At 37.2% G+C, this 24545-nt stretch overlaps 1 protein-coding gene across 1 annotated transcript; it reads right to left on the reverse strand.

Annotated features, from left to right (window-relative positions):
• Positions 1-82: 82 nt before the first annotated feature.
• LOC104400224 (polypyrimidine tract-binding protein 3-like) lies at positions 83-24545 on the reverse strand (the record flags this gene model as incomplete). The annotated part of the gene is made up of 13 exons (XM_010023085.1): positions 24537-24545; positions 21980-22040; positions 19801-19970; positions 18804-18950; positions 14075-14239; positions 9702-9812; positions 8063-8237; positions 4773-4850; positions 4004-4140; positions 2701-2734; positions 2005-2097; positions 1220-1436; positions 83-160 (listed from the first exon to the last, which is right to left on the reverse strand). Coding segments are annotated over exons 1-13 (1469 nt in total), but the record flags the coding sequence as incomplete, so codon positions are not given.

The raw sequence follows: 24545 nt of genomic DNA on the forward strand, positions 1-24545 counted from the left end.
TTTTATATATATTTATTTTTTAAAAAGCAATTAGCCATCTTCCAGTGTGAAAATTTGCTCAGCATTTTACAAGACAACTTACTGGATGAATCTGAAGGATTTCACAGTAGATCCTGTACTTGCAAAAAGGTTCTTCATATCCTCAACAGTAATAGAAGGCCTATTTAAAATAAAAACCAAAACAAAACTGAAACAAAACCCCCTCAACTTGTAAAAGAATACAGGGTTCTGTAATAGTATCAAAATCTCAATTCTGACTTCTAAATTAAATTTGAACAGCAAAAGCTATCTCCAGCAACTCAAGGTGTGTCGACTTAACTCAAATATCTTGGCTTTGACACTAAGATTTAGCACCACAGTGTGCTACAAATACATTTGCTCTACTGCTTTTCATCCTACCCTGTTCCTCCCTTAAATTAAGATTGCATAAAAATCACTTCTTAACCAATACCTTGAGAAATTCCTTTCATCTCATAATTACTACAAGTATGCTTCACATATTTTCAATTCTGAAAGCTTTCTATTTTACTCAGAAAGCCATTTTCTGAGTGGTTTTGTTTTGGGGGGGTGGGTGCGTGTGTTTATTTTTTATTTTTAATTTGGACAAAATTCCGTAGTTTTCCCTCCCTGCACAGCTGCTAAACAAAAGACACTCTTAAAAACTTATGTTTTGCTCTCACTCCACACAACATTGACAACGTTCTAGAGAGGAAGAAAGGTTGGTCCAGTTTTAAAGAATATGCTTTTTAATACTTTTTCATTATAACAACTTCCCCTCTATGTAAAAGGTATGAATTCTGTATAAAAAATTCTTTAGAAAGTGTTAGAATGATTAAAAACTGCATCTACATTGAACAGTGGTGCCAGTGATCAATTTGATGTAATTTAACTCCAGTACATTATCTCAAAAAACATTTCTTTAATATTCACAAGTATTTATAAACACAGGACTTAATATTTGAAAAGCAAAAGCATATTCTCAAGAAAATGTAAACTGTACTGAAATGCAAAGAAGAACACTCAGTCAGTTCTATTCTTTGCTAAGAATAAAAAGTGACAGTTAAAGGATTCACTTACTGCTAATTACGCAGCAGAATGATCCAAATACTTAGGAAACAGTAAAAGGCCAAGGCAACGTAAAGCTTACATCAGACTCTGTAACTTAAGAACATAACCTAAAAACCATCTTTACAAGACAATCACATATGTAGAGACTCACGGGATGTTGGAGAGGTGCAGGGTGGCAGATGGAGGAAAGATATTTTGGAAGTTCTTACAGCCAGGTTTCTTAAAGCGATGTAGAGGGCTATTGCTATAGTCCTTCGTCAGACCATTGCCCTCTTGTCCCTCAGGAGGAAGTTGAATTATTTGATGTTTTGAAAGAGTAGCACGGAGGACCCTTCCATAAAGCTTCTGTCCATTCAAGTGACTCATAGCTAACCAGTGGAAATAGAATTGGAACAGGAATGAAGGGAAAGGAAGAAAAAAGGATTCTTTGCCTTCTATTTAATGTCAGATTTCACATTCTATACTTAAACTGCAACTTCCATGTTTACCAGGTGGGCTATGTCATAACATTATATTTAAAAAAAAGTATAAGAATGTAAGATATCCTACAGTTTAAATGCAACAAAAATGCAAACCAGCATTTCAATAGAGAGCAGTTGAGTATTCTTAAATAGGTAGATATAGGATAAACTACAGTAAAATTATATGACGCATTAGTAAGATAAACTACAAGAAAATAGTATAATGTTTTAATTCTAACATTGACTAGATTGAGATTCACAGGGTATTTTTTTTTTTAACTACAAGAATTTTTTTTTTTTTTTTTTACACCAACAGAAACGTTATGAACATTAAAAAGGAAAAGCTTGTATGTAGTAAAGCATCATGATGATGGATTTAATTTGTTTATGCTTTTGTCACTCATAGAAAGCAAATTCCTCATCTCTATCACACTCAGGCTAGTTTAAAGCATAACTGTGCCTTAAAAATCAGTACCTAACTGAGCCTGGGTTGCATCTGCCATCTGAACCAATGCGTTGCCTTTTTTCTTAAACATGATCTTCACACGATGCACATCACCATACATACCTGAGGAAATCCAGAGAGAAAATTTGTCCAGAGCAGTACTACAAACAGCACAAGGGCAAATCTGGGGTTACAAAGAATAATCACCTCACTAAACAGGTTGGTTAGAATATTAGTATGAAGGAGATCTTTAAATTTTGTGTGTTATTTTCTGAGGCTCAGAAATGGGGAAATCCCACAGGATCTTAGTCATAATACAGCATATTTATATTCAGCTGTTAAATAGTGCAACAGTGTTGAAGTCCTCTTAGTAGAGGCATATTAAATATTACTATGCCTACAAACATTGTCCTCTGCAACTAATGCACATACCAATTCTTTACTCCATTTCCTCTGACTCAGTCTTTGTTTTTTCATTTCACTTTGCTTTCCCATCCTTTGTAGTAAACAAATTGGACCACACACTGAAATTCTTCTGATGCTGTAAACATTGCCATTTTGGTAACGGTCGCCTACAACTACTGACTCAAATGACTGTCATTTTAAAACTAGCACATTCTCTTGTGCATTTTCTGAACAAGGACAGAGAAATGAATCTTGCATTAGCCAGAATATGTCAAATAAATAAAGAATGCTAGCCCTCAAGGTATATTTGACGTATCTTACCAAACAGGATGAAAAGTCCATGTGGTGTGATGGCCTGTTTAAATGATAAAATGAGTATATTATTTTTAAAGCCATGCAAATAAAGAAATCTATTCTATAAATGCATGGTAAACAAAAAGAATGGAAGAGATACTGCACACTGATATTTGAACCTGTCTCTTCAAATGCCATTCCCTGCAATAACTACAGTGTATAGCATTCTTTTTAATATATATTTGCTATGCACATATAAAATATTTAAACATGCTAATACTGCAGCTCATGTATTTTCATCAATCCAGACTCAGTCTGTCATGCTGAAGAAGTTATTAATATTTCAAGTGGCTTAATTATTTGAGCTCATTCTTTCCAACCTAGCAGTTCCCTTCCTGAAAAACAAAAGACATTTGCTAAACTAGAAACAGAAAAGAGCATTCAAGAACCCTTTTGTATTTTCTAAACAGCAGACAACACCTTAAAACTAAAAGCTGCAAAATGCAAAATCAACAGTCAAGTAGAATTGTTGGTTTAGTCATGGCCTCTGTAAAGCTTGATTTTTATTTTTTTTCTTAAGAGATGTACATTGGTTTTAATAAAGCATAGATCAATGTGTAGTATTTAAGTAACAGAAATAAGCTTATAGAATGGTCTATGTCATTTTTACTATAAAAATAACTTGCAAGCTGTCCTTGGCAACTTTACTGCCAACATATATATATTGAAAAAAATAAATAAAAAACTGTGTGTATTATGAGATGTGAACATGTGTATTTATTAACTTTTATAAATGGATTTACAGTGACGTCAATAGCAAAGTGCACCGGTGATCTTCCTCTCCAAGCTGGGATAAGTTGCAAAAGTTTAAAGATCTTGCTTTGGCATGCTTTTATTTCCTTTTCTCTTCCCTCATGTTTCTCTAACTCCTCATGCTTTGTAACAAATAAAAGTCTTTGGCCTTTCTAATGACAAAGTAGCTCACAGAGGAGTCATATTAACAGAGGCACGAGTAAGTTTAGTTGTAATGTATGTTGTTCACCTCTTCAAGCATTTCTCACATCTGACCATGGACTTTTCTCTAATTACCAGCTACCCTCCTAATAAAGGTTTTCTAAAGTAAATTGCATTGGGAAGCTTTTTACTGTTGACTGTAGTTTTCAAACATCAGTATTGCAAACTATCTCAAACAAGAATAGAGCTGTCCTATTCTTTGTATTACCACCACTTAAGATTTACTCTCTTGCTTCTTTAGCTAATGTCAGTTTGCAAGAAGAATTCCAGCAGTTGGTATAAGATGATACTTGCACGTTTCACCAATCAAACTTACTTCAGGGTTGAGGTTGCTGACTAGTAAAACAGAATTGGCTGGAACACTAGTAACACCAGGAAGATTCACTGGTCCGGGCCCTGCTGATGTGGGAGCAAGAGAACCAAGTGGTGCAGGAACAGCTGGAACTGAATAACCTGACAGGGTATTAATAGCATAATGTCACATCTCAAAGAAGAAAAGACATTTTAGGAGACAAAAACAGGTTACACTTGGCAAAAAACTCAGTTAAAAAATGCTTCTAAGGAATTTAGTTATTACTAGTATTTGACCAATAAAGCAGAAAGCACCACCCCTCCAGAAATATTCAGAAATACTCAGCTATACCAACAGACCCAAACAAAAGGGACAAGCCCAAGAAAGAAGAAAAATAATTTAGCACAGAAAGGAAAAGATTGCTGAGTCTGGAAGACTACATATTTCTCATTTTATAGCCAGAAAAGGGGAGACTTCCTTCTTTAGCTTTGAATTTCACTGAAGTCTTATGATTCTTACTAAAACATATGCTTAGTTTCTTCAATTGCAGATAATCTTTATCATGACATTTAATTTCTTTATCATATTTATTAAATGATAAAATACTTCAGCATGTGAGGTTTTTTATTCAGAAATTAATTTTGCTGAATAACGTGAAAGAGAACCAAAGTGACGCAAATGACCACTGTGTTCCAACCGCAGTGTTTGAAAACAATTTGCTGTGAACTAGTGTATTCAGATAGACCACTAGCCACATATAAAAACACTGTGGTTTTAGAAAACAGAAACTTACTTGCAGCTGGAGCAAAGTTCATGGCTGGGGCAAACCCAGGAGCCCCTGCATACGATGGCATGATGAAATTTTGGGTGCCTAGAAAGAGCAGACACATCTCATTTTAAAATCTTCAGAAAAAAGAAGAGTCTTCAGCAGTAAGAATCAGCTTCTAGTGTTCTGACCTCAGTCTGTGATTATGTCTTTTACAAAATGTTTGTGTTAAAAACTCTTATTAAAATCCAAAATTCAATGTTTTACAAAGACGAATTTCAGCCACATTTGAAGACAAATATTCCACTTAGCCTCAATTTTCCTCTTTAAAATGAAGCCAGAGCAAGATGTAATATAGACAAGTTTGAATAGCAAAGCACAGCGTAGAAGACCATCCATTAAAGTTAAGATACATTAAGATACCTGTGGTGCAGTGTTTCATAGTTTCTATTCGCACAATGAAAACGTATTCTAAACACTTCCTGGAAGTAAGTACACTCGAAGACATTTTGCAGCTATGAGATACAGCTATTTCCTAGGTATTTCTATAACCAGTAAGGGTTAAATAATACAAACAGCTACAATGAATCTGAAGTTCTGAATTTTACTAGCTACTGAGGTGCATAAAGTATACATATCTTGTCTTCTAAGGAGATCTACTTTACCAGGTTATATTATTTCATAAACAATCTAGGGTTTTTTTATGATTGTCCTGGCAATCAAAAGCATTAAACAGATTTGGAGTACCGACATAAGGAGAATGCCAGCCTCAAAGATAGCTCAGTGATTTTCACATTAGCGTGTGGAGGTAAGTGCTACCCAGAGCAGCACACTAACTTGTACTCTAAGATGCAGTCAGATGTAAACTTGAGTTGTGATTTCTTTCATATGATGGCACACTAGACTTTTTTAAATGGAGTATATGTATTTAGCAAATACATCCTACAAGCCTAGCAATATGTCTGTTTTACTAGTCAAACCTCCACCATTGACAAAAATAGCTACATTCACTAACAGATGGTTATTGACAGGGATGATACAACAGTATAAGAAGTATATGTTACAAATTACAAAACCAACAAATGAAAGAGGCACCACAGATCAAGTATTCATGAATGCTACATTATATCTCCTCTTATCTGTAGTAACAAAGTCTCTTTCATACAAAAAACTGAATCCATTTATCACACCAAAGGAAGTCATTGTGTTCTTGAAATACACACACTGGTGCATTATATTGACAAGTCCTGGTAATACAGATATTAATCACTTATTCACAATCCAAGAATGGTAATGGTAACATTAATGAAGAAATAGATAAGGCGCTTCTATTCTGCCAAATAAGACCTGCATGTTGCACACTGATACCAAAAATCAGGCATGCAAAAATTGTCAAACAGAGATAATGCAGAAAGATCTGGAATTCTCTGTTGCACTTTTTATGTGTAAAATCATTTGCTTCATGGCTAGCTTTCAAAGCAAGCTAATTCATTTATCTCTGCTTAAGCTCACTGGGTGAGGCAACTCTTTAAATGCAGAACATTCACAAAATCTGCTTATTTATAGTGCAGCATCTTTTCCACCACAAGTGAATGAAAAAACCTAAAAAAAACCCCCTAAAAACCAAAAAACCCTAAAAAATATGCAAAATACCCACCAAGTTCCAAGAGCAGTTCAGTTTTGCTAGTAGGATAACTTCAAGTCTACAGAAAAATTGATGTATTATTCTGATAGTTACATGTTTTATCTTCTAATTCTCCATCGAAAATATATCTACTAGTAGTAACATCGGAAGTGTAAGTGCTAACATGACTCCCAATATCTTTTCTTCACGTCATGCAACTGAGGACTGTCAGAACATGCCTACGGCAATGTATGTGTGTTGTCACCACTGACTGAAAGGCTAGAAGCATGCTTCTCCCGGTCTACAGCTGTTTTTTTTTTTAAAAAAAAGAAAAATAACTATACAGCTGCTTCACTGTGACTGCACTGCAAATAAACTTTGATGAAGACATCAAAATCTTCTTTACATCAGCACCTCTGCCGTCCATACTGTTACAGTAAACGTTCAGACTGAGAACAGGATTGTTAGCAACAACAAGGTTGAAAGAGTGAGGGGGAAGGAAATGGAGATGTGCTCATGTGTTTTCCTTCAAAAGTATGCATACAATGTTATCTCTGCTTTATAAACAAGTTTGTCCTTAATCTGCTCTAATTTTACGTTCCCCTTTCATTGACATTTCAAATTGTGCAAGTCTAATTAACCAGAACATCCAATCTATAACAGCATGTTTCCATGATGCTCTATGGCAAATTCTCAAAACCATGATAAAGATGGTTGTACATTATGTTAAGATCTAAGGCTTTCCGTCAAGGGAACCAGCAAAAACAATCCAGAAAGTAGTGTGTGCAACTCACTTTCTTACTCTAATCTAAGCTACCAAAGCCAGCTATCCAAAAAACCCAAGCCAAACCCAGTATCTGCCCTAGCTTCACAGAAAGCTAAAGGAAAAAGAGGAATTCTTCCCCAGCCCTTCTCCAACCTATTCAACATGCTGAGACAGTTCTTAGCTGTGTATTAGTGCTAATGGTTGTCATTAGAGAGAAAGAAAAATAGCTAAAATCACTCAAATTGCATTGTGAGCACTTCTGTCAGATCATCATATTATTCTGTTTGGTGATTTGCATTGTTACTGAAGCTGATTAAATTAGGATTCCTGAGCTATGTATGCCAAAAAGGCTTCTCCAGTGTAGCTTCAAGCAGACACTGTATCCTCTACATCATGGAAATTACTTCTAAAATTCACAAAAATTTCTAAAATTTTATCTTTTAGAAGGTGACAACAAAATACACATATATATATATATAGGTGTAGCATTTCAAAGTGTCTTGTGGTTTTGTTTGTTACAGGAGGCAGTTATCCTAAAATAACAACAAATAAGAGCTAACACTCTTCAGGCACTTATTTTCAAGCAGCTTTAGGCAAACAGTGTCAAGAATGACTGCCACTGACCATTCTGATATGCAACATTTATTATACTACCTGTACCAATGATATAATTTCACAGCATTTTACAAATACAGCTTTTTCACACCACTTTGAATTTGCCCAAATACATTTCTCTTGTTATAGTTTCAGATACTTGTATATTTTGAGTAGTACTTTCTGCTTTCTGTACAAACTTTATTTGACCTAACAAACAGAAATGTAAACAAAATGTACCCTTCTATGAACCTGATATGAAGCTAAAGCGTAAGTGCAACATAAAAAGCATAGTGACCTTATTGCGTATCACTAAAAATGAAGGTTTCTTACCATAGGTAGGTACCATGGGTGGCTCCGGAGGTTGCTGGCCATCACCAAATGGAAGGTCAAGGCGAGTGAAATCTCTGCTTTTCTCATTGTTGTACTTTACCTTAAGGCTAGCTAACTTGGAGAAGTCAATACGGAGGGTGCAGCACATAGTGTAAATATTATGGCCATCCAGACTCTGAAGAAAAATAGCAATTTGTTATTTTTGTTATAGCTTGTTTTCACAGACAAATCACATAAAAGCATCCATCACTGTAAGTTTATTTTCACCCTACATTTGTATCCAAACAGAAATGCATCTTGTTTCTAAGGTGCTGCTTTTACACACCAAGTATACAACTTTGATGCCACCATCCTTACCTTAACATCCTATGCAGAGTACTAGTGCAGTCCACTAATTAGCATTATGTTGCCTTGTGCCAATGGGCAAAACAGCTTTAAACATGACTTGTCTTTCTTGCTGTGCTTCTAATCTTGCTTGTCTCACACTGAATACACGGTATCAGATGCTAATAGCAATACTAATTTGAAGCTTTTATTGCATGGAATTGTCCCTTACAGAAGCTGGTAAAGGGCCTAGAGCACTAGTCTTACGAGGAGCAGCTGAGGAAACTGAAGTTGTTTAACCTGGAAAAGGCTGAGGGTGGGATCTTATCACTCTCTACAACTACCTGAAAGGAGGATGGAGCAAGGTGGGGATTGGTCTCTGCTCCCAAGTGATATTACAAGAGGAATCAGCCTCAAGTTGCACTAGGGAATGTTTAGATTGGATGTAAGGAAAAACTTCTTCACTGAAAGGGTTGTCAAGCACTAGAACAGACTGCCCAGGGAAGTGGTTGAGTCGCCATCCCTGGAGGTGTTTAAAAGACCTGAAGATGTGGTTCCATGGTGGACTTGTCAGTGTTCAGTTTATGGTTGGACTCAATGACTTTAAGGGTCTTTTCCAACCTAAATGATTCTATAAAATCCATCTCTTTAAGAGTAGCTATGCTCAGAAAGAGCACTAAACTAGTATTTTCTGCTTAAACCAGTCATAAAAGAATCATGATGGATGAAGGGGGGTTAAACACACTCAAAAGATACTGGTTTGTTATAATTACTTAATGTAATCTAGACTAGAATTATAATTTCTATGAAATCTTTAATAAGGTATAGATTATTATTAATACTGTTCTTTAAGACAAGATGGTATTGTTAACAAACAGGCTATAATCCCACTTACCTTTACTAATTTCCAATATATACTTATTCGCTAAAACACATAGTGAATTTACTTACTGGACTAACTTGCAAACAGAAATAGATAAATATTCTGTGTCTTTAATTTTGAAGCTGAGAATAAAGTCAACTTCAGTAACAGAAGTAGGGTAAAAGTTCCATTCACTCTAGTCTATTGGTGATCTAAAAAAACCCCAAAACCTAACGCTAAATACCATTTAATACTTAGCAGAATCTATTCTTCTATATACCTTATATGGGAACTTTCAAATTGATTTTATTTATTTACTAATATTGAAGTGACCACAGAGGTTAAAGGGAAATACAAAGCATCTCAGGCCCAGATATCCCTAATGTTCCCCATTTCCCTGGGAGGGTGGGAGGGGGACCAACTAAACAATCAAGCTGAATACACTACACTTACCATTTTGGCATAATATGCATTCATTGGATCAGCATACTGGAGCAAAGCTTGGAATTGATTGTTCCTAGTGAAGGTAATAATCCTCAAGACAGATCCAAACTTAGAGAAAATCTTGAGAATGAAAAAACACGAACTTTCAGAAACAATGAATAATTCATGCACACTAAAATCTAGCATTTAATATATCATAGAGATTGCTAAAAATTATTTCTTTTGTGAGAGCTGAAGAGAAATCGAATAAACTTAGGAGTTTTTTCCATATAAAAAAATAAAAGAGGCTATAAAAGGTAATGAAGAATAATGAAATTTCCTTGAAGATTTAGTAGTGACTGTTCAACAATCAAGGAGCGGGGAAGGCCAGCCCAAACAGGCATTTGTTCAATGTCTGCAGAGAAACTGTGGATAATCAAGGCTGAGGTTTGAGAAATGGACTTTCACAAATCAGTTGAGATCAGAACTGCAATCTGCCTTTCAAGGTATCCACTTTTACATTCTGTACTTCAAACAAGTTCTGCAAATTTGGTGACCAAAAATACATCTTAAATAGTTGATGTGTCGACAGATTTATTACTCACAACTACTGTCCAAACTGGAAGACAAAGAAGGAAAGAAGACAAAGATCTAGTTTGGGACCAATGCCTCTAATTTATGATTGAATGGTATTTGATTTATTGCAAATGCAAGCATTGCAGAAAAAAATAATTCAGAAGTCTGAAATTAATATACCTACACTCAAAATGAGAGTGTGAACTACGTGAAGGTGTCTGTACAAAAGCAAAGCCACAAAGAACAAGGAGAAAAGTATAGCTAGGGGATATCATGCAAGTGCAGAAAAAGTGTGGCCAAATCAACAGTGGAAGAGGAAAGGTAAGTCTGGAAAGTAGTAACAGTTTTAGAACAAATTGTTAGAATCAATGCAAGTCAGGAAAGCAGAACTCTCCCAGCCCTCCCCACCCCCAGACAAATACTAAGCCTGGAACAGAAAGAAAAGGGCAGGAAGGATGACCCTGGGAACTACAGGCCTGTCAGCCTGACCTCAGTGGTGGGGAGAATCATGGAGCAGATAATCCTAGTGAGATCAAAAAGCACGTGTAGGAAAACGGAGTGATCAGGCCCAGCCAGCATGGGTTCATGAAGGGCAGCTCCTGCTTGATCAACCTGGTCTCTCCTTCTACAATCAAGTGACCTGCCTGGTTGATGAGGGAAGGGCTGTAAGACATTGTCTATTTGGACTTAAGTAAAGCATTTGACACTGTCTCCCACAGCATTCTCCTGGAGAAATTTGCTGCACATGGCCTGGATAGGTGGATTCTTAACTGGGTTGGAAACTGGCTGGATGGCTGAGCCCAAAAAATGGTGGAAAATGGCATCACATCTAGTTGGCAACCAGCCACCAGTGGTGTCCCTCAGGGCTCAGTGTTAGGGACAGTGTTGTTTAATATCTCCAGTGGTGATCTTGATGACAAAATTGAGTGCACCCTCAGTAAATTTGCAGACGACACCAAGTTGGCTGAGAGAGTTGATCTGCTGAAGGACAGGAAGACTCTGCAGAGGGATCTGGACAGGCTGGATCGACGGGCTGTGGCCAGTAGTATGAGGTTCAACAAGGCAAAGTGCCTTGTCCTGCGCTTGTGCCACAACCACCCCATGCAATGCTACAGGCTTGGGGAAGAGTGGCTGGAAAGCTGCTCAGTGGGAAAGGACCTGGGGGTGCTGATTGATGGAGCTGAACATGAGCCAGCTTGTGCCCAGGCAGCCAAGAAGGCCAACAGCATCCTGGTCTGCATCAGCAATAGTGTGGCCAGCAGGGCCAGGGCAGTGACCATCCACCTGCACTCTTCACTGGTGAGGCCACACCTCAAATCCTGTGTTCAGCTCTGGGCCCCTCACTACAAGAGAGACATTGAGGTGCTGGAGCAGGTCCAGAGAAGGGCAATGAAGATGGTGAAGGGTCTGGAGCACAAGTCTGATGAGGAACAGCTGAAGGAACTGGGGGTGTTTAGTCTGGAGAAGAGAAGGCTCAAGGGGGGACCTTATTGCTCACTACAACTACCTGAAAGGAGGTTGTAGTGAGGTGGCGATTGGTCTCTTCTCCTAAGTAACAAGTGACAGGACAAGAGGAAACCACCTCAAGCTGTGACAGAGGAGGTTTAGACTGGATATTAGGAAAAATTTCTTCACCAAAAAGGTGATCAGGCAAGTGGTGATCAGAACACTGGTGGAATCACTGTCCTTGGAAGTGTTCAAAAAACATGTAGATGAGGCCCTCAGTGATATGGTTTAATGGTGGTCTTGGCAGTCCTGGGGTAATGGCTGGACTTGACCTTAAAGGTCTTTTCCAACCTAGTTGATTCTATGAGATAAGGACAAGCATCTCTTGCCAGCCTATTAGGCCTAAAATCATGGATACAGGACACACTATCCCAGAGCTTTGTGCCCAGTTTTTCAGAATCTCAGAAACGAGGGGTTTATGCTGCAGTCACCATTTCGTAACAGAAGACAGAACAAAAAGCTTTTTCATAGCAATTTAAAATTAGCCACTGAGTTCCTGTTCATAAAGCACTTCCCTCTTAAGAAAGACCCAAATACAGCTTCTGAACATAGGCTTTTACATGTTTATACATGAAACTAAATAGACCTTTTTAAGATAATGAAATTCCATTTATTCCTGTTTGGTTTTAAACCTAAAACTCACTGTACATCGATTTTGTTTCTGCAAAGATAACACTTAATATTCTGTTTCTTATAATAAATATTTTAAGGTGAATTCTGGTTAAAAAAAGTGTTAGCTTCTTGACAAGCAACTGTAACTTGAAAAATACAACTGAAGTTTTGGATGACAGCTTGCCTATTGGTGTTCCCTCCATACTTATCAGTGAAATTTTCATTTCCATTAATGTTATCACATTTATAAAGTGACGTTACGTTGTTGCTATAAAGTGCTCCTTTAATAAGAGGAGATTGACTCCTGTTAAGAACGCCAAAAAAAGCTCCCTTTTCAAATATTGCTTAATTTTCTATTGCAGACCTATTGCAAAAGTAGTTGAGTGAGGGTCATCAGGCAATTCAAAGACTAAAAACATTGTTCTGCTGCACTGAAGTAAACATTAATCAAACTAAAATAAATTAACATGAATCCCTCTTCCACTATGTTCTTAACAAAACAAGACCCCAAAACCAAGTAAACAAACAAAACCCCCACAACTAAACAAAACCCCATACAAGGTTAGATCCAGGAACTGCTATTGCACTATTAATCTCGTACAGCTCCCATAACCACAGGAGTTTCGTGTGTTATTCTGACTGCATTAATGATCCTAAACAGTCGACAGTATTTGCACAAGCTCAACAATGAGTGGACACTCAAGAGATACAAACAAGAGTAGAAAGAACAAATTGCTACATCAAAGTGACAACTAGTATACTAGTTAGTATCATGGAGGAGAGATACTGAGAAAGGAAATACTGATAGGTAAAAGGAAAAGTAAAATGTTGGTAACAATGAACAATTGTTTGAGATGCTAGTAAAGCAGCAAAAATCTTTCAAAACTGCAGGTGCTTGTAAAAATACCCCAATTATTTTAAATCACATTAATTTAAGAAACTCGGATTTGGGGATTTGATTTTTTTACTGCACACATTTACCAGTAATTATTAAAGCTTCAAGCATTTAAACCACTTGCAATATCTGAAAAAAGTAACAAATCCTTCAGGCACAAGGAAATAGTCTTGTAAAGTTACTGGTTTTAAACTTACAGCTCTCAACAGAGCACAACAGCGCGTTAGGATAGAGCAACCACCTAGCAGGAGTTATGGTAATGTCTTTCATGGCTATAGCCCGCTTCTGCGCCAGGCTTTCAGAGGTAGTTAAAGTAAATGGCATTCTAACAGTTGATGAACAATTAAAAACATTTATCCAAGCAACTATATGTGTATATTACATCACTTGCTTCAAATTATAAAAGTGAATATAAAAGTCTAAAATACAATGCAAACTACAAAAGTTTCTCAATAGAAAGAGTGCTAGAATATGGGTGCATAAGTTCATAACAATCGTTTCACTAGCTCTTCACATGGGCATGAATTAGAAGTTACACCTCAAGTTTGTGATTGCTTCCACAGAAACCAAGGAACTAAACAAAATGAAAGATAACATGAAAAGCTGTAAACAGCTGTAAACAGAAGCCCTGTTTACTATGATCTTTTTTTGTGCAAAACTGATTCCTAGATCCCCATATTCCAACAAATAATTTTAAAATTACAGTCCTCATTCAAACAATTAAGGATGCACAGCTACTTAAAAAAAAGGTAATTGATTTACAATGGCAACCATGGAACAGACTTTAACTTTCTTCTTTAGCAATCTTCATTACCTGATACAACACTTCTATAGTGACAGGGTAGTGAAGATTTTCAACAATGATTCGAAGAACCGAACCTTGATATGGATGGTGCCCACCTTCAGCAGTATAAGCACTTGGAACAGCCTGGCTTCCAGGCTGTGTAGCATTCACAGCTTGCAATGCAGCTTGGGATCTCTGAAATCATGACACAGCAGACACCACAAGTACACACAAACAAATTATTAGTTTCTAAACAAAGTTCTCATACAAAGAAAAGCATGTATAATGCATTTAAAATGCAACTTTTAAAAAACATATTCTCTTTATCTGATTATCAGTTCAAATCCCCTATTAATAGGAAAATCATACCACTTCCTTCCCTTCCTTTACCCTAAAAGAAGTCAGATCATACTTTCACATAATTATAACTCTTCTTTAGTTAAACTGTTCCTACTTTGTAATGCCATATAAACACAATTTTGCTTTGATTCAGTAAGCTTTTGTTACTCTAGACATTTTCCAGTAAATCCGTATGATGACAATACTGTAATAGACTAACAGTCAGTGTACTAAAAACTATTAGCTTGGCTTTACTAGGATTGCATTCTCTTCAGGAGCTAAGTTTTGCTGGGGATAAGCTTAAAGGTGCATAGCCTGCTCTTCTTTCTGAGCCAAGCTATCAACACAAAAATCACCCTGAAATCTCACTCCTCAAACTGCCTTATTGGGACATTCAAAGTCACTATGCTTGTTTTTGATGAGCTTTTCTCAGAAAGCTCTTCAGACTACCTCTGAGAGTACTATGGATAGGTGTTCCTTCCCAAATGTAGTGCTGTGACTTGAAGTCATGTCTCAGTAACACTATTTCCTTGGAAGACGGACTAAACATGGCACACAATACAGATGTTAGCTAGTTTCAGAAACTCCTGCAAAATAATCTGTACTTTAGGCCTGAGTCTAGACACTAAGTCAGTAATGTAGTGTTTAGCTGCTCTGCTAGTGTCAACAAAATATAAATAAAACTCAAATGTAAAAGTGGGGGGAAAAAAAGTAAAATAAAAGTGGACAATGTTGCTTTTATAGAAAGAGAAATCAAGTGTCATAAATTGAGCTGAAAAATAATCTGAGAAACAGATACAAGGAGCCTTATTTGCAGTATGAGTATAGTTTTCCTAAGGCTGTTACATAAACCACATCCTTAAAAAAAAAATCTTGTTAGTTATTTGTTTTTGCAGATAACAAACCAATCCAGCAATCTTGAATAAAGAAAGATAGAAATAACATTTATTAGATTGACAAGCTTGCAAGATTTCAGTGACTTGTGTCAGCACAAATTAAAACTAAGCATTTATTTTAGCCCCAATCACTACTTGCAACATTCCTACAAAAAAAAAAAAAACATGATACACACATCACAGTGTATAACTTATGTATCTAAATGGGAGGTCAATTGCAATTCATCCAGGAACCAAAAAATCCAGACAGATTTCCACTGTGATATGGTGGTTCGTATTCTTTGATATTACTGTGCAAAAAGTACTTTAGTGTTTACAGATTAGGATTTAAACCACCACCTGCAATGTCCAATTCACATTCTTATGAAATCAATTTTTTGTACTTCAAAAATGCATGGAAGAAATTAATTTTGTTTGGCATGAAGTTACATATAAAACTGATGTTTTATCAGTGAAAATACCCACTTTATTTGATCTATGGTTTTTCTTAGAATAAACAATTAACATTAATTTTAACCATGTTATCTTCTTTAAATTTGAACAATTTAAAGATTATGATTTGCCATTCCTGAGTTTGGCAAGGCCTTGGAACAGTGACAACACCATGTATCTTTCAAAAACAGATTACGTGACCCCTCACAATAATCTGACCAAGTAAAAAGCTTCAAAAGAGTAGCTTTTGGGGCAGAAAGTGGTTCATCATGTATCAGCTGCGTTTATTCGTCCTTGTGTTCTTTAGATAGCACCTACAGACCACACGATTAGCAATTAACTTTAAGAAAACACAAGCATATGTTTTTGTGGTATTCTTGCTACTATATTGTGGACATGGGGAAAAAATCAGGACTAATTAGTCAGAGAAAAGATTTATTGGAAAAGACATTTTATTCATGTTCTGAAGCTACTGAGAGCTGTTACCTGTTAAAAGTTAGGAATGGCAAAAGTGCTTTCAAAACGAAGTAAGCAAGTATTTCTCAATAGTGTAGAATGCAACAGCAGGCTCACCTACAGCAGGCTGCTTAGAACTGTTTCCCATCAGGTTTTAAATGTATCTGACGATGGAGATTATACAGTATCTCAGAGCAACCCATTCCAATGTTTGATCACTATGAGAGTAAGAAAGTTTCTTAAGCAAATTTTTCTGTATTTGAAATAACGCACGTTGCCTCTTGTTCTGTCACAAGGCATCACTGAAAAGTCTGTCTCCATTTGCAGACATTGGTAAGATACCCCCAAGCCTTCTCTTCTTAAGGCTGAACAGTCCTTAACCATCTTCACAGCCTCTTGCTGGATTAGCTCCACTATGTACATGCTCCTCCTGTACTGAGGAGCTCAGGACTGGACACAGAATTCCAAATGTGTCTCATCAGCATTGAGTAGTGGGAAGGTCACCACCCTCCATCTGGCAGCAACACTCCGCTTTCTGCAGCCCCAGATGCTGCTGCTGGCCACCTTTCCTTCAAGGGCACATGTGTTGTCCACCAGGAACCTCAGGTCGTCCTCTACCATGCTGCTTTCCAGCTGGTTGACCCCAGCGTACAACAGTGCCTGAGGTTACTCCTCAGGTGCAGAAGTTGGCGTTTCCCTTTGTTGAACTCAGTGAGGTTCCTCCTGTCAGTCCGCCTCTCCAGCTTTTTAAGGTTCTTCTGAATGACAGCACAACCATCTGGGATGTCAACTAGCCCTCCCAATTCTGTGTTGTCAGCAAACTTGCTAAGGATATTTCCCCTCCCATCATCCAGGATATTAATAAAGATGTTAAACAGTATTGAACATAGGATCAACCCCTAGGGTACTCCATTACTGATTAGCCCCTTGCTGGACTTCATGCCACTGGCTGCAACTATTTTAGCCTTTCAGACCACTTCATAGTTTACTTATCTACACTGTATTTAATCAGTTTGTCTACTGGGATGTTATCAGAAATAATGTTCAGAGTCCTGCCAAAGTCAAGTTAAACAATATCCACTGGTCTCCTCTCAACCGTCAAATCAGTCACCTCACTGTAGAAGCCTATCACATTGGTTAGGCACTACTTCCTTTTCAAAAACCCTTGCTGACTTTTCCCAACCACCTTCTTGTTCTTAGAATGTATGAAAAGGTTTCCAGGATTAGTTGCTCCATTCCTATCCATCTAGGTAAGGCTGATCAGCCAGTGGTTCCGTGGATCCTCCTTCTTGTCCTTCTTTAAGATAGGAAAGAGATTTGCTTTCTTCCAATGCTCAGGAGCCTTCTCCAATTGCCATGACCTTTCCAAGACTGTAAGAGTGGCCTTGCAATGACGTCAGCCTTGCAGCTCCCTCAGTACTCACAATTGAATCTCATTAGGGCCACAGACTTTTGTTTATCCTGTTTGCTTTAATGTTCCCTAGTGAGATTCCTCTCTACTTCCTTCACGCTGTCCTCAGTGGTTTGGTATTCTGAAGGGCAAGTTGTAGCCACTAATGTCTGAGAAGAAAGCATCCAGTACTTCAGACTTTTTCACGTACTTTGTCAGCAGGGCCCCTGCCCCATTCAGCAGCAGGCCCACACATTCCCTAAATCTTCCACCTGCTGCTGACTCATTTTGAGGGGCCATTCTTGCTGCCATTCACACCCCTTCCCAAGCCAACTCCATGTGGTCTTTAACTTTTCTAACCACATCCCTGCATATTCAGATAATGCTCTCTATATTCCTCCTCAGTATTTCTAAATAAATTTCTGTTACCTCAAATAATCACCTGTCCATGATTCTATCTCCCTCTTTTTTATGTCTGAGTTCAGTCAGGAGCTCCTTGTTCATCCAAGCAGTCCTCCTGCCACCTTCACTTGATTTTCTGCACATCAGGATGAACAATGCTTGAGCTTGAGCTCCTCCACAGTAATTTCAGACAGAATTCCCTGTCTGAAAAAAGTTACTGCTTGGATAACAAGAGACAGAAATAATATCTATCAGAATGTGACTGTTGGTGTAGTGGAAAGTATTCTGTTTATTTACTAAAATTGTAGTTTAACACTGAGAGGCAGCTAAGTGCCACACAGCTGCTTGTTCACTTCCCCCCAGCAGTATGGGGGAGAGAATAGAAAGGGTAGAACTGAGAAAACTCATGGGTTGAGATAAAGACAATTCAATAGGTAAAGCAAAAGCTGCATGTGAAGCAAGGCAAAATAAGGAATTCCTTTACTGCTTCCCACTGGCAGGCAGGTGTTTAGACATTTCCTGCAAAGTAGGATATTATGTGTAACAGTTGCTTAGTAAGAAAAACACCATAAGGCCAAACATCCCACCTTCCTCCTCCTTCCCCCAGCTTTCATTGCTGAGAACAACGTCTTGTAGTACAGAATATTCCTTGGGTCAGTTGGGGTCAGCTGTGGGGTGACCCAACTTCTTGTGCATTCACTGTCAGGGTAGTGTGAGAAGCAGGAAAGACCTTGACATTATGTAAGCATCACAAGCTACTATGAAGAAAATTAACTATCCTAGCCAAAACCAGTACACAACTCATACACAGTTCTATCCTGCTAAATGGAAGTACTATACTTACAGCCTGATTAGGTGAACTTTCAACCTTAAGTTCTCTGTGCTTGGAATACTGAATATAAACAGGCTGACTGTGGAGATGAGGTGTAGAAAGACTACAGTGGTTCACCAGAGCAGCAGCAGCTTCTTCAGAAGCCATTTCCAAAAATGCCTGTAACCAATACATAGCACTCGTCAGTGTTGTGTTGTTTACAGGAGAGAACAAAGCATTAAAGCACCATATTCCCAATTCTAGTCTCAGTAGAAAATTATCATGTGAATGTACAGTATTGATTTGTTCAGCATTTGATCTGATTTGTGGGTTTTCTTGAAAGGTTTTTACATTGTAAGTACAGTAAGTCATTAAAGATAAGCATGACATGTGGGAAGCAATGCAGCTAAAAATACCACACTGCTAATGAATTTATTAGATTCCTGAATGCAAGCACTACTACCTAAGTAGCAGACACACATACTGATTTAAAAAGCAGGAACAAGACATTATACATCAGTTCGTGCATATTAACCCAGCTCACTGCTGAAGACAATTTTTTTTATTAGTGCCTATTATTTTTAGCATTTCAGTGTTTATTCATAATGTGAACTACCCTGTTATATCTAAGAGGAAAAAACAGAACAAAACAAAAATCCTAAGCTATTTATTTCAGATTAAAAAGTTAACATGTATGTTAGTTATTTAATCAGGTGGGTTATTTCAAGACTTATGTCAACATCAATTGTAACAATGTAGTTCTTTATCATCTATATATACTTACACAAGGCAGATGTAATGCTTAGCAATATTACTAACAAGTTACTAGATCATTATTTAATCCAAAAGTGTATTAAAAATTAAAGTATCAGGACATTCTTTCACCTTTGAAAATACTAGGATCTTGAGCTATCAATAAAATGCCTCGATATTGTTGCAATCATTGCAGCCAAATGCAGTATCAAAAGTGTCATAACATGAACACATCTTCAGCCTTGCTCTTATAATTGAAACATTGAAAATTACATACCTGACATTTTCCTTTTAGCATCAAGAAATTGGTTACTTTGCCAAAAGGGATGCCCAATGAAATGACTTCTGCTTCAGTAGCATCACTTGGAATTTGACGGATATGAAGGACACGTGAAGGGGAGCATGGTGATCTGTCTCCTTTAAATTTCTTCTTGTCATTCTCATTATCTAAAATATTTTAGGGAGGGTGATGGAGAAGCAAACAAGGCAAACTTATTACACAATGTAAGTACCAAAACCTAAAAAAAGATTAACTGCTGTCTCAGCACTTACATTAAATTACTGATAGCTCTCTGAATCCCAAGAAAGTTTATGTATAACAAAAGGACAGTTTAAGAAGACCCCGTTTATCTGTTCCAAACCTCCACTGCAACTGGAGTGTGTGGTAAGTTTGTTTTAGTTTGATTTAGTTTTGGTTGTTTGTTTTCCTGGGACCTGAGGGTGAGTTTTTGGGTTTGGTTTTTGGTGGGTTTTTTTCAAGTCTTACAGATAGAGAGGCTAGTAACTTCTTCCCAAATGCCTATGTAACATATTCACAAAATGTTAAATACACAGAAGAGGGGAAAGTAGTAATTGGGAGGTAATGTATTCTTTTTGGGTTTGGTTTTTTTTTTTAATTATTACTAACTGATCTTCCTGCATGGTGTGGATTCAGCTATTACCGCAAATAATTTTTTTTTTTTGATTAAAAAAAGCCTGCTGTCTCACATGACTGTAAGTTTTGAAGTCTTTGGAAAAGGTAGACAGCAGTAAGGCATGAAATCCATACAGATTCTAGTCTTCCACGTAAGCAAACTGCTTTTTTTCTTTCTTTTTTTCTCCACCCCTTTTTTTTTTTTTTTTAACATACACCTATTTGGATCCTCTAAGATCATTGCTTACATTGTTTACATTGGTTACATTTCAAGGAGATGACTTGCAGTCCTTGGGAGCACTTTTAAGCAAAACACCACATCTGGAACAGGCATATTGTTCTCCATGCTATCACAATGGAGTAATAACTTAAAAGTAGTAAAAATGAAATTCATTAGCCAAACTACAGATCCCAATAAGATATTGTCCTAAAAAAAGCTAGAGAGGCTTACGAGACTTGATGAAAACAATCCTGATTTAAAGACAGCCTATTTGATGGAAATTGTACTTAAGTCTAACTGCATTACTACCTAAGTTGTTTTGTTTTGTTTTTTTTTTCACTTATGTACCACAAACAGCTTCACTCCATCAAGAGAGATAGCCTTAACACCTCATGTGCTAAATTTCGCCTTTCAAGAAGAATCACAAAAGATTAGGAAAAAATACCTGGTTAGGCTTAGTAAGTAATTTCGTATTTTGCTGTAGGTTTTGAGTACAGTCTAAGGCTGACAAATATTTCACACAAGTCATTCTGTATAAGGACCTTCAGAGAGGGCATTTTTAGTAGTCCCAACCGTAGCACACTCAGAAGTCAAGTTCAGTAATTCCCCCGCCTGCCAACCAGAAAAGTCTGATATGCATTGATTTTTCCAGCAAGAAATTCTAAATGGCACCATGTGCTCTGTGTGCATTCTGAAAAATATAAACATGTGGCACACTTGTTGGGGATGAGACTTTAAAACAAACAAAACCATATTAAACTCATATCAGTACCAAGCCACAACAGGGTATAATATCATTAAAACCCTACAATCCTTCCTGTTTTGTTAAATCTACTTTTCAGGTTCAAAATGGACAAGATACCCTTGACTTTACTAAGTTGAGGATTGCATGACCATAGAAAGCAGGAAATTAAACCTAAGAGGAATTTTGCCTTTGGTTTAAGATGAGAGGCTCTTGCAGAAGCAATACTTTCTGGGTTCTGGCTCACTATCAGAGGCAATGAGATGGAGCTAAGTGGCAAGCACAACATTTTCTCTTTACATCTTCACTGAGAGTTACAGAAGTTTTCAGATCAGTCAATCAGCCAAAAAGGACAACTGACTTCAGAGCTCCTCAGTATTTTCATTAGGTTGGCTAGACTCCAACAAGTTGACTGTTGGAGTCAGATTACAATTCAGGCTTGGTGAGGATGCTCACGGTGACCATAAAGAACACACAGACACACTCTCCCCAGCCGACCCCCACCCCCAAAAAATTTAAGTCATTACAGAGAAAATACACACTGTTAAAGAACTGCGATAAAAATCTTTTCTTTTGTATACCCTCAGCTGGAGTGGAACTGCTCATGGTAGAAGGCCTGTTACTGACACCAGAAGAAAGAAGCTTGTCAGGTCCACACTAAAAAATAAAATACAAGATTACTATAAAAGCTGTTAGAGAAATAGCTTGATATAAAAATGCAAAAACTCCTGTAATTTATTCTTCCCCAAGAACATACCCTTTCTATACCCATTCTCAACCAACGCTGTGAACTTACTTTTCAGGAAAATGTGCCAACCACACAACTTTTCCTTCTCTCTCAAGAAGTTAGCAAGTTCAACTATGTTACACTTTTTACTTCTCTTAATATTTATCATACTACAGTTTACATTTTAAAAGAATAGCAAACACTTATGGAAAGAAATGAGCTGGCTGCAGGCTCTGGGTCTGCAGTACAACATTGCTTCCACATACAAGTAAACACACAGCCACACAGATAAAGTCAGCATTTGAGACTGCACATAGCGGACCTTGAGCAAAACTAATTCGAGACAGATTTAAATATACCTGTGACACTTTTGTTAAAACCTAATTCATGTCTTAAGAACTTGATGGTGGATCATACCTTTTTAAAAAAATACTGAATATCTAAGTGTATGCTTTAGGAATGCTGACAATTTGAGGCTCTAACAGAAAACAGTTTGAGCTCTACAAGTTCTTCATTCAAAAATCAGTGCGTAGCTGCCAGTTCAATCTATTCATTCTTTAAGACTGCTCTATTACGCCAGCCAAGCATCTGAAAGTGCTCCAAAATGCCAAGAAGAAACAAGGTACTACAACACCTCTAAAAGGCAGTTAAGGTTCCTGAAACTTTCACCACACTCTTCCATAAAAACATTTTCATTAAAACATTGAGATTAAGGTCCCCTGTAGGTGGAACCCTAGTCCTTCCACCTAGGACTTTGGTGGAAGGAGAGGTTCCCATCATCCTTACCCCAGTATTCCCACCAGCTCATGATCATGAGCTGTTTATCCTGCACAAGTTCTGGTCCCTAAGAGATTGTCCATGAGATGACTCAGTCCTCCAACCTGCCAGCACTCTATGCTGAGTTACGTTAGTTGGTTTATCAGCTAAAAGAGGGGTTGAAAAGTGCCAGAATCCAGGGTGAAGAAAGGGGTAGAGATATGTGAAGGAGACAGGACTAAGAAAGCATCATTTTAGCAGCAGCAAGCCATATGCTAGCTAGTATTAGCTGTGGAAGTACGCTCATAGAGGACTGGCTTATCAGCTGTCTGCTTTTAAGGGAGCAATTTAGCTTTTTTCACTCATAACCATAACCATGTGTTCAGGCTGTTTCTCCAGAATAAAAGGCTGTGACCAGTTTAGGGTGGTGAAAAACCTTTTCAGCCATATATAGCTGCTCATAAAGGAGTACAAGTGTTAGTGCAGGATGGAGGAAAACATGACAGTGTTCATTCCTCTCTGGCAGCAGCATAGACAGTATTCACGCTTACTACTGTTAATCACGAAACTGCATCTTAACAATATGTTTAAATGCAACATCTAATTGTGGCAAGCACTCTGCAAAACTATTTTTACATTGAAAGAAAAATATAAAAAATATATTTTAAAGAATTTCCAATTCTCATTCTTTCCAGTTGCCACCAATAAAATCCATTTGCAGTAAAAATATAGGCTAATGAGAAGAGCAGCCTATTCAGCTGAGCAACAGAGGACACCATACATCATGTAGGCCAAGAAATGCTTCTTTGGAAGGTCACATTTTAAACTGATCTCTTTAAAGTTTGTCAGTTAAATTGTTACTAGATGTCTGATACAGATCACATTCAGTCTGTGAAAACCAGCTTTGTTTTAGCACGTTTGACTCTGAGAGCAAGTGTCTTTTTTGAGCAACTTGTTGCTATTTCATGTTTTCATAAATGCTGGCCCCAAATACATATTTTGACAGATAAGTTAAGTTCAAGGATTTAACATGTATTCTCACAATTTCGTATTTAACATGCGCTGCTATTAAAACAAACAAGCAAACAAAACCGAAACAAACAAAACCACAACAGACTTCAGGGAAAAAAAATCTAAAAATCCAACCTTTTCTGTTTTTAAAAGTTGTCTTAGTTGATTCAACTCAGGATTCAAATAAGCATCTGAGTGCAGAAACCAGAATCTACTAGTTTGGCAAGCTAGGTAGTTATTGTTTTTGCAGAAGTAAGGAAAATGTGCAAGATTTTTACAAATTAGTGTAAGTTGTCTAGGTATTAGTGTATAAATGAGAAAAATACGTAAATTGTGAATTGTTAAACATACATATGTAATGAAATCTATAATTTACAACAAAAAAAAAATTGTTTTCAACTTAAATTTCACTGTCAACCTCAGCAATTTACAGCATTGATCACTTTGTAGGTTTGGAACATGAAAATGCAGCTGATAAATTTGATACTGATTTCTGAGCAAAATTCTTAGAGGATACCACAGAAAATATTAACTAACTGCGAGGATTTACAATAGAACACCTTGATGCGCAGATAGATCTTAAAAACAAATTGTGAAGACCAGAACTTATTATCACAGGTAATACAGAAAGTCTGTAAATCAACCATAATCTG

The sequence above is a fragment of the Nestor notabilis genome, unplaced genomic scaffold (assembly GCF_000696875.1).
Source record: "Nestor notabilis isolate BGI_N333 unplaced genomic scaffold, ASM69687v1 scaffold4951, whole genome shotgun sequence".
NCBI classification, from domain to species: domain Eukaryota; kingdom Metazoa; phylum Chordata; class Aves; order Psittaciformes; family Psittacidae; genus Nestor; species Nestor notabilis.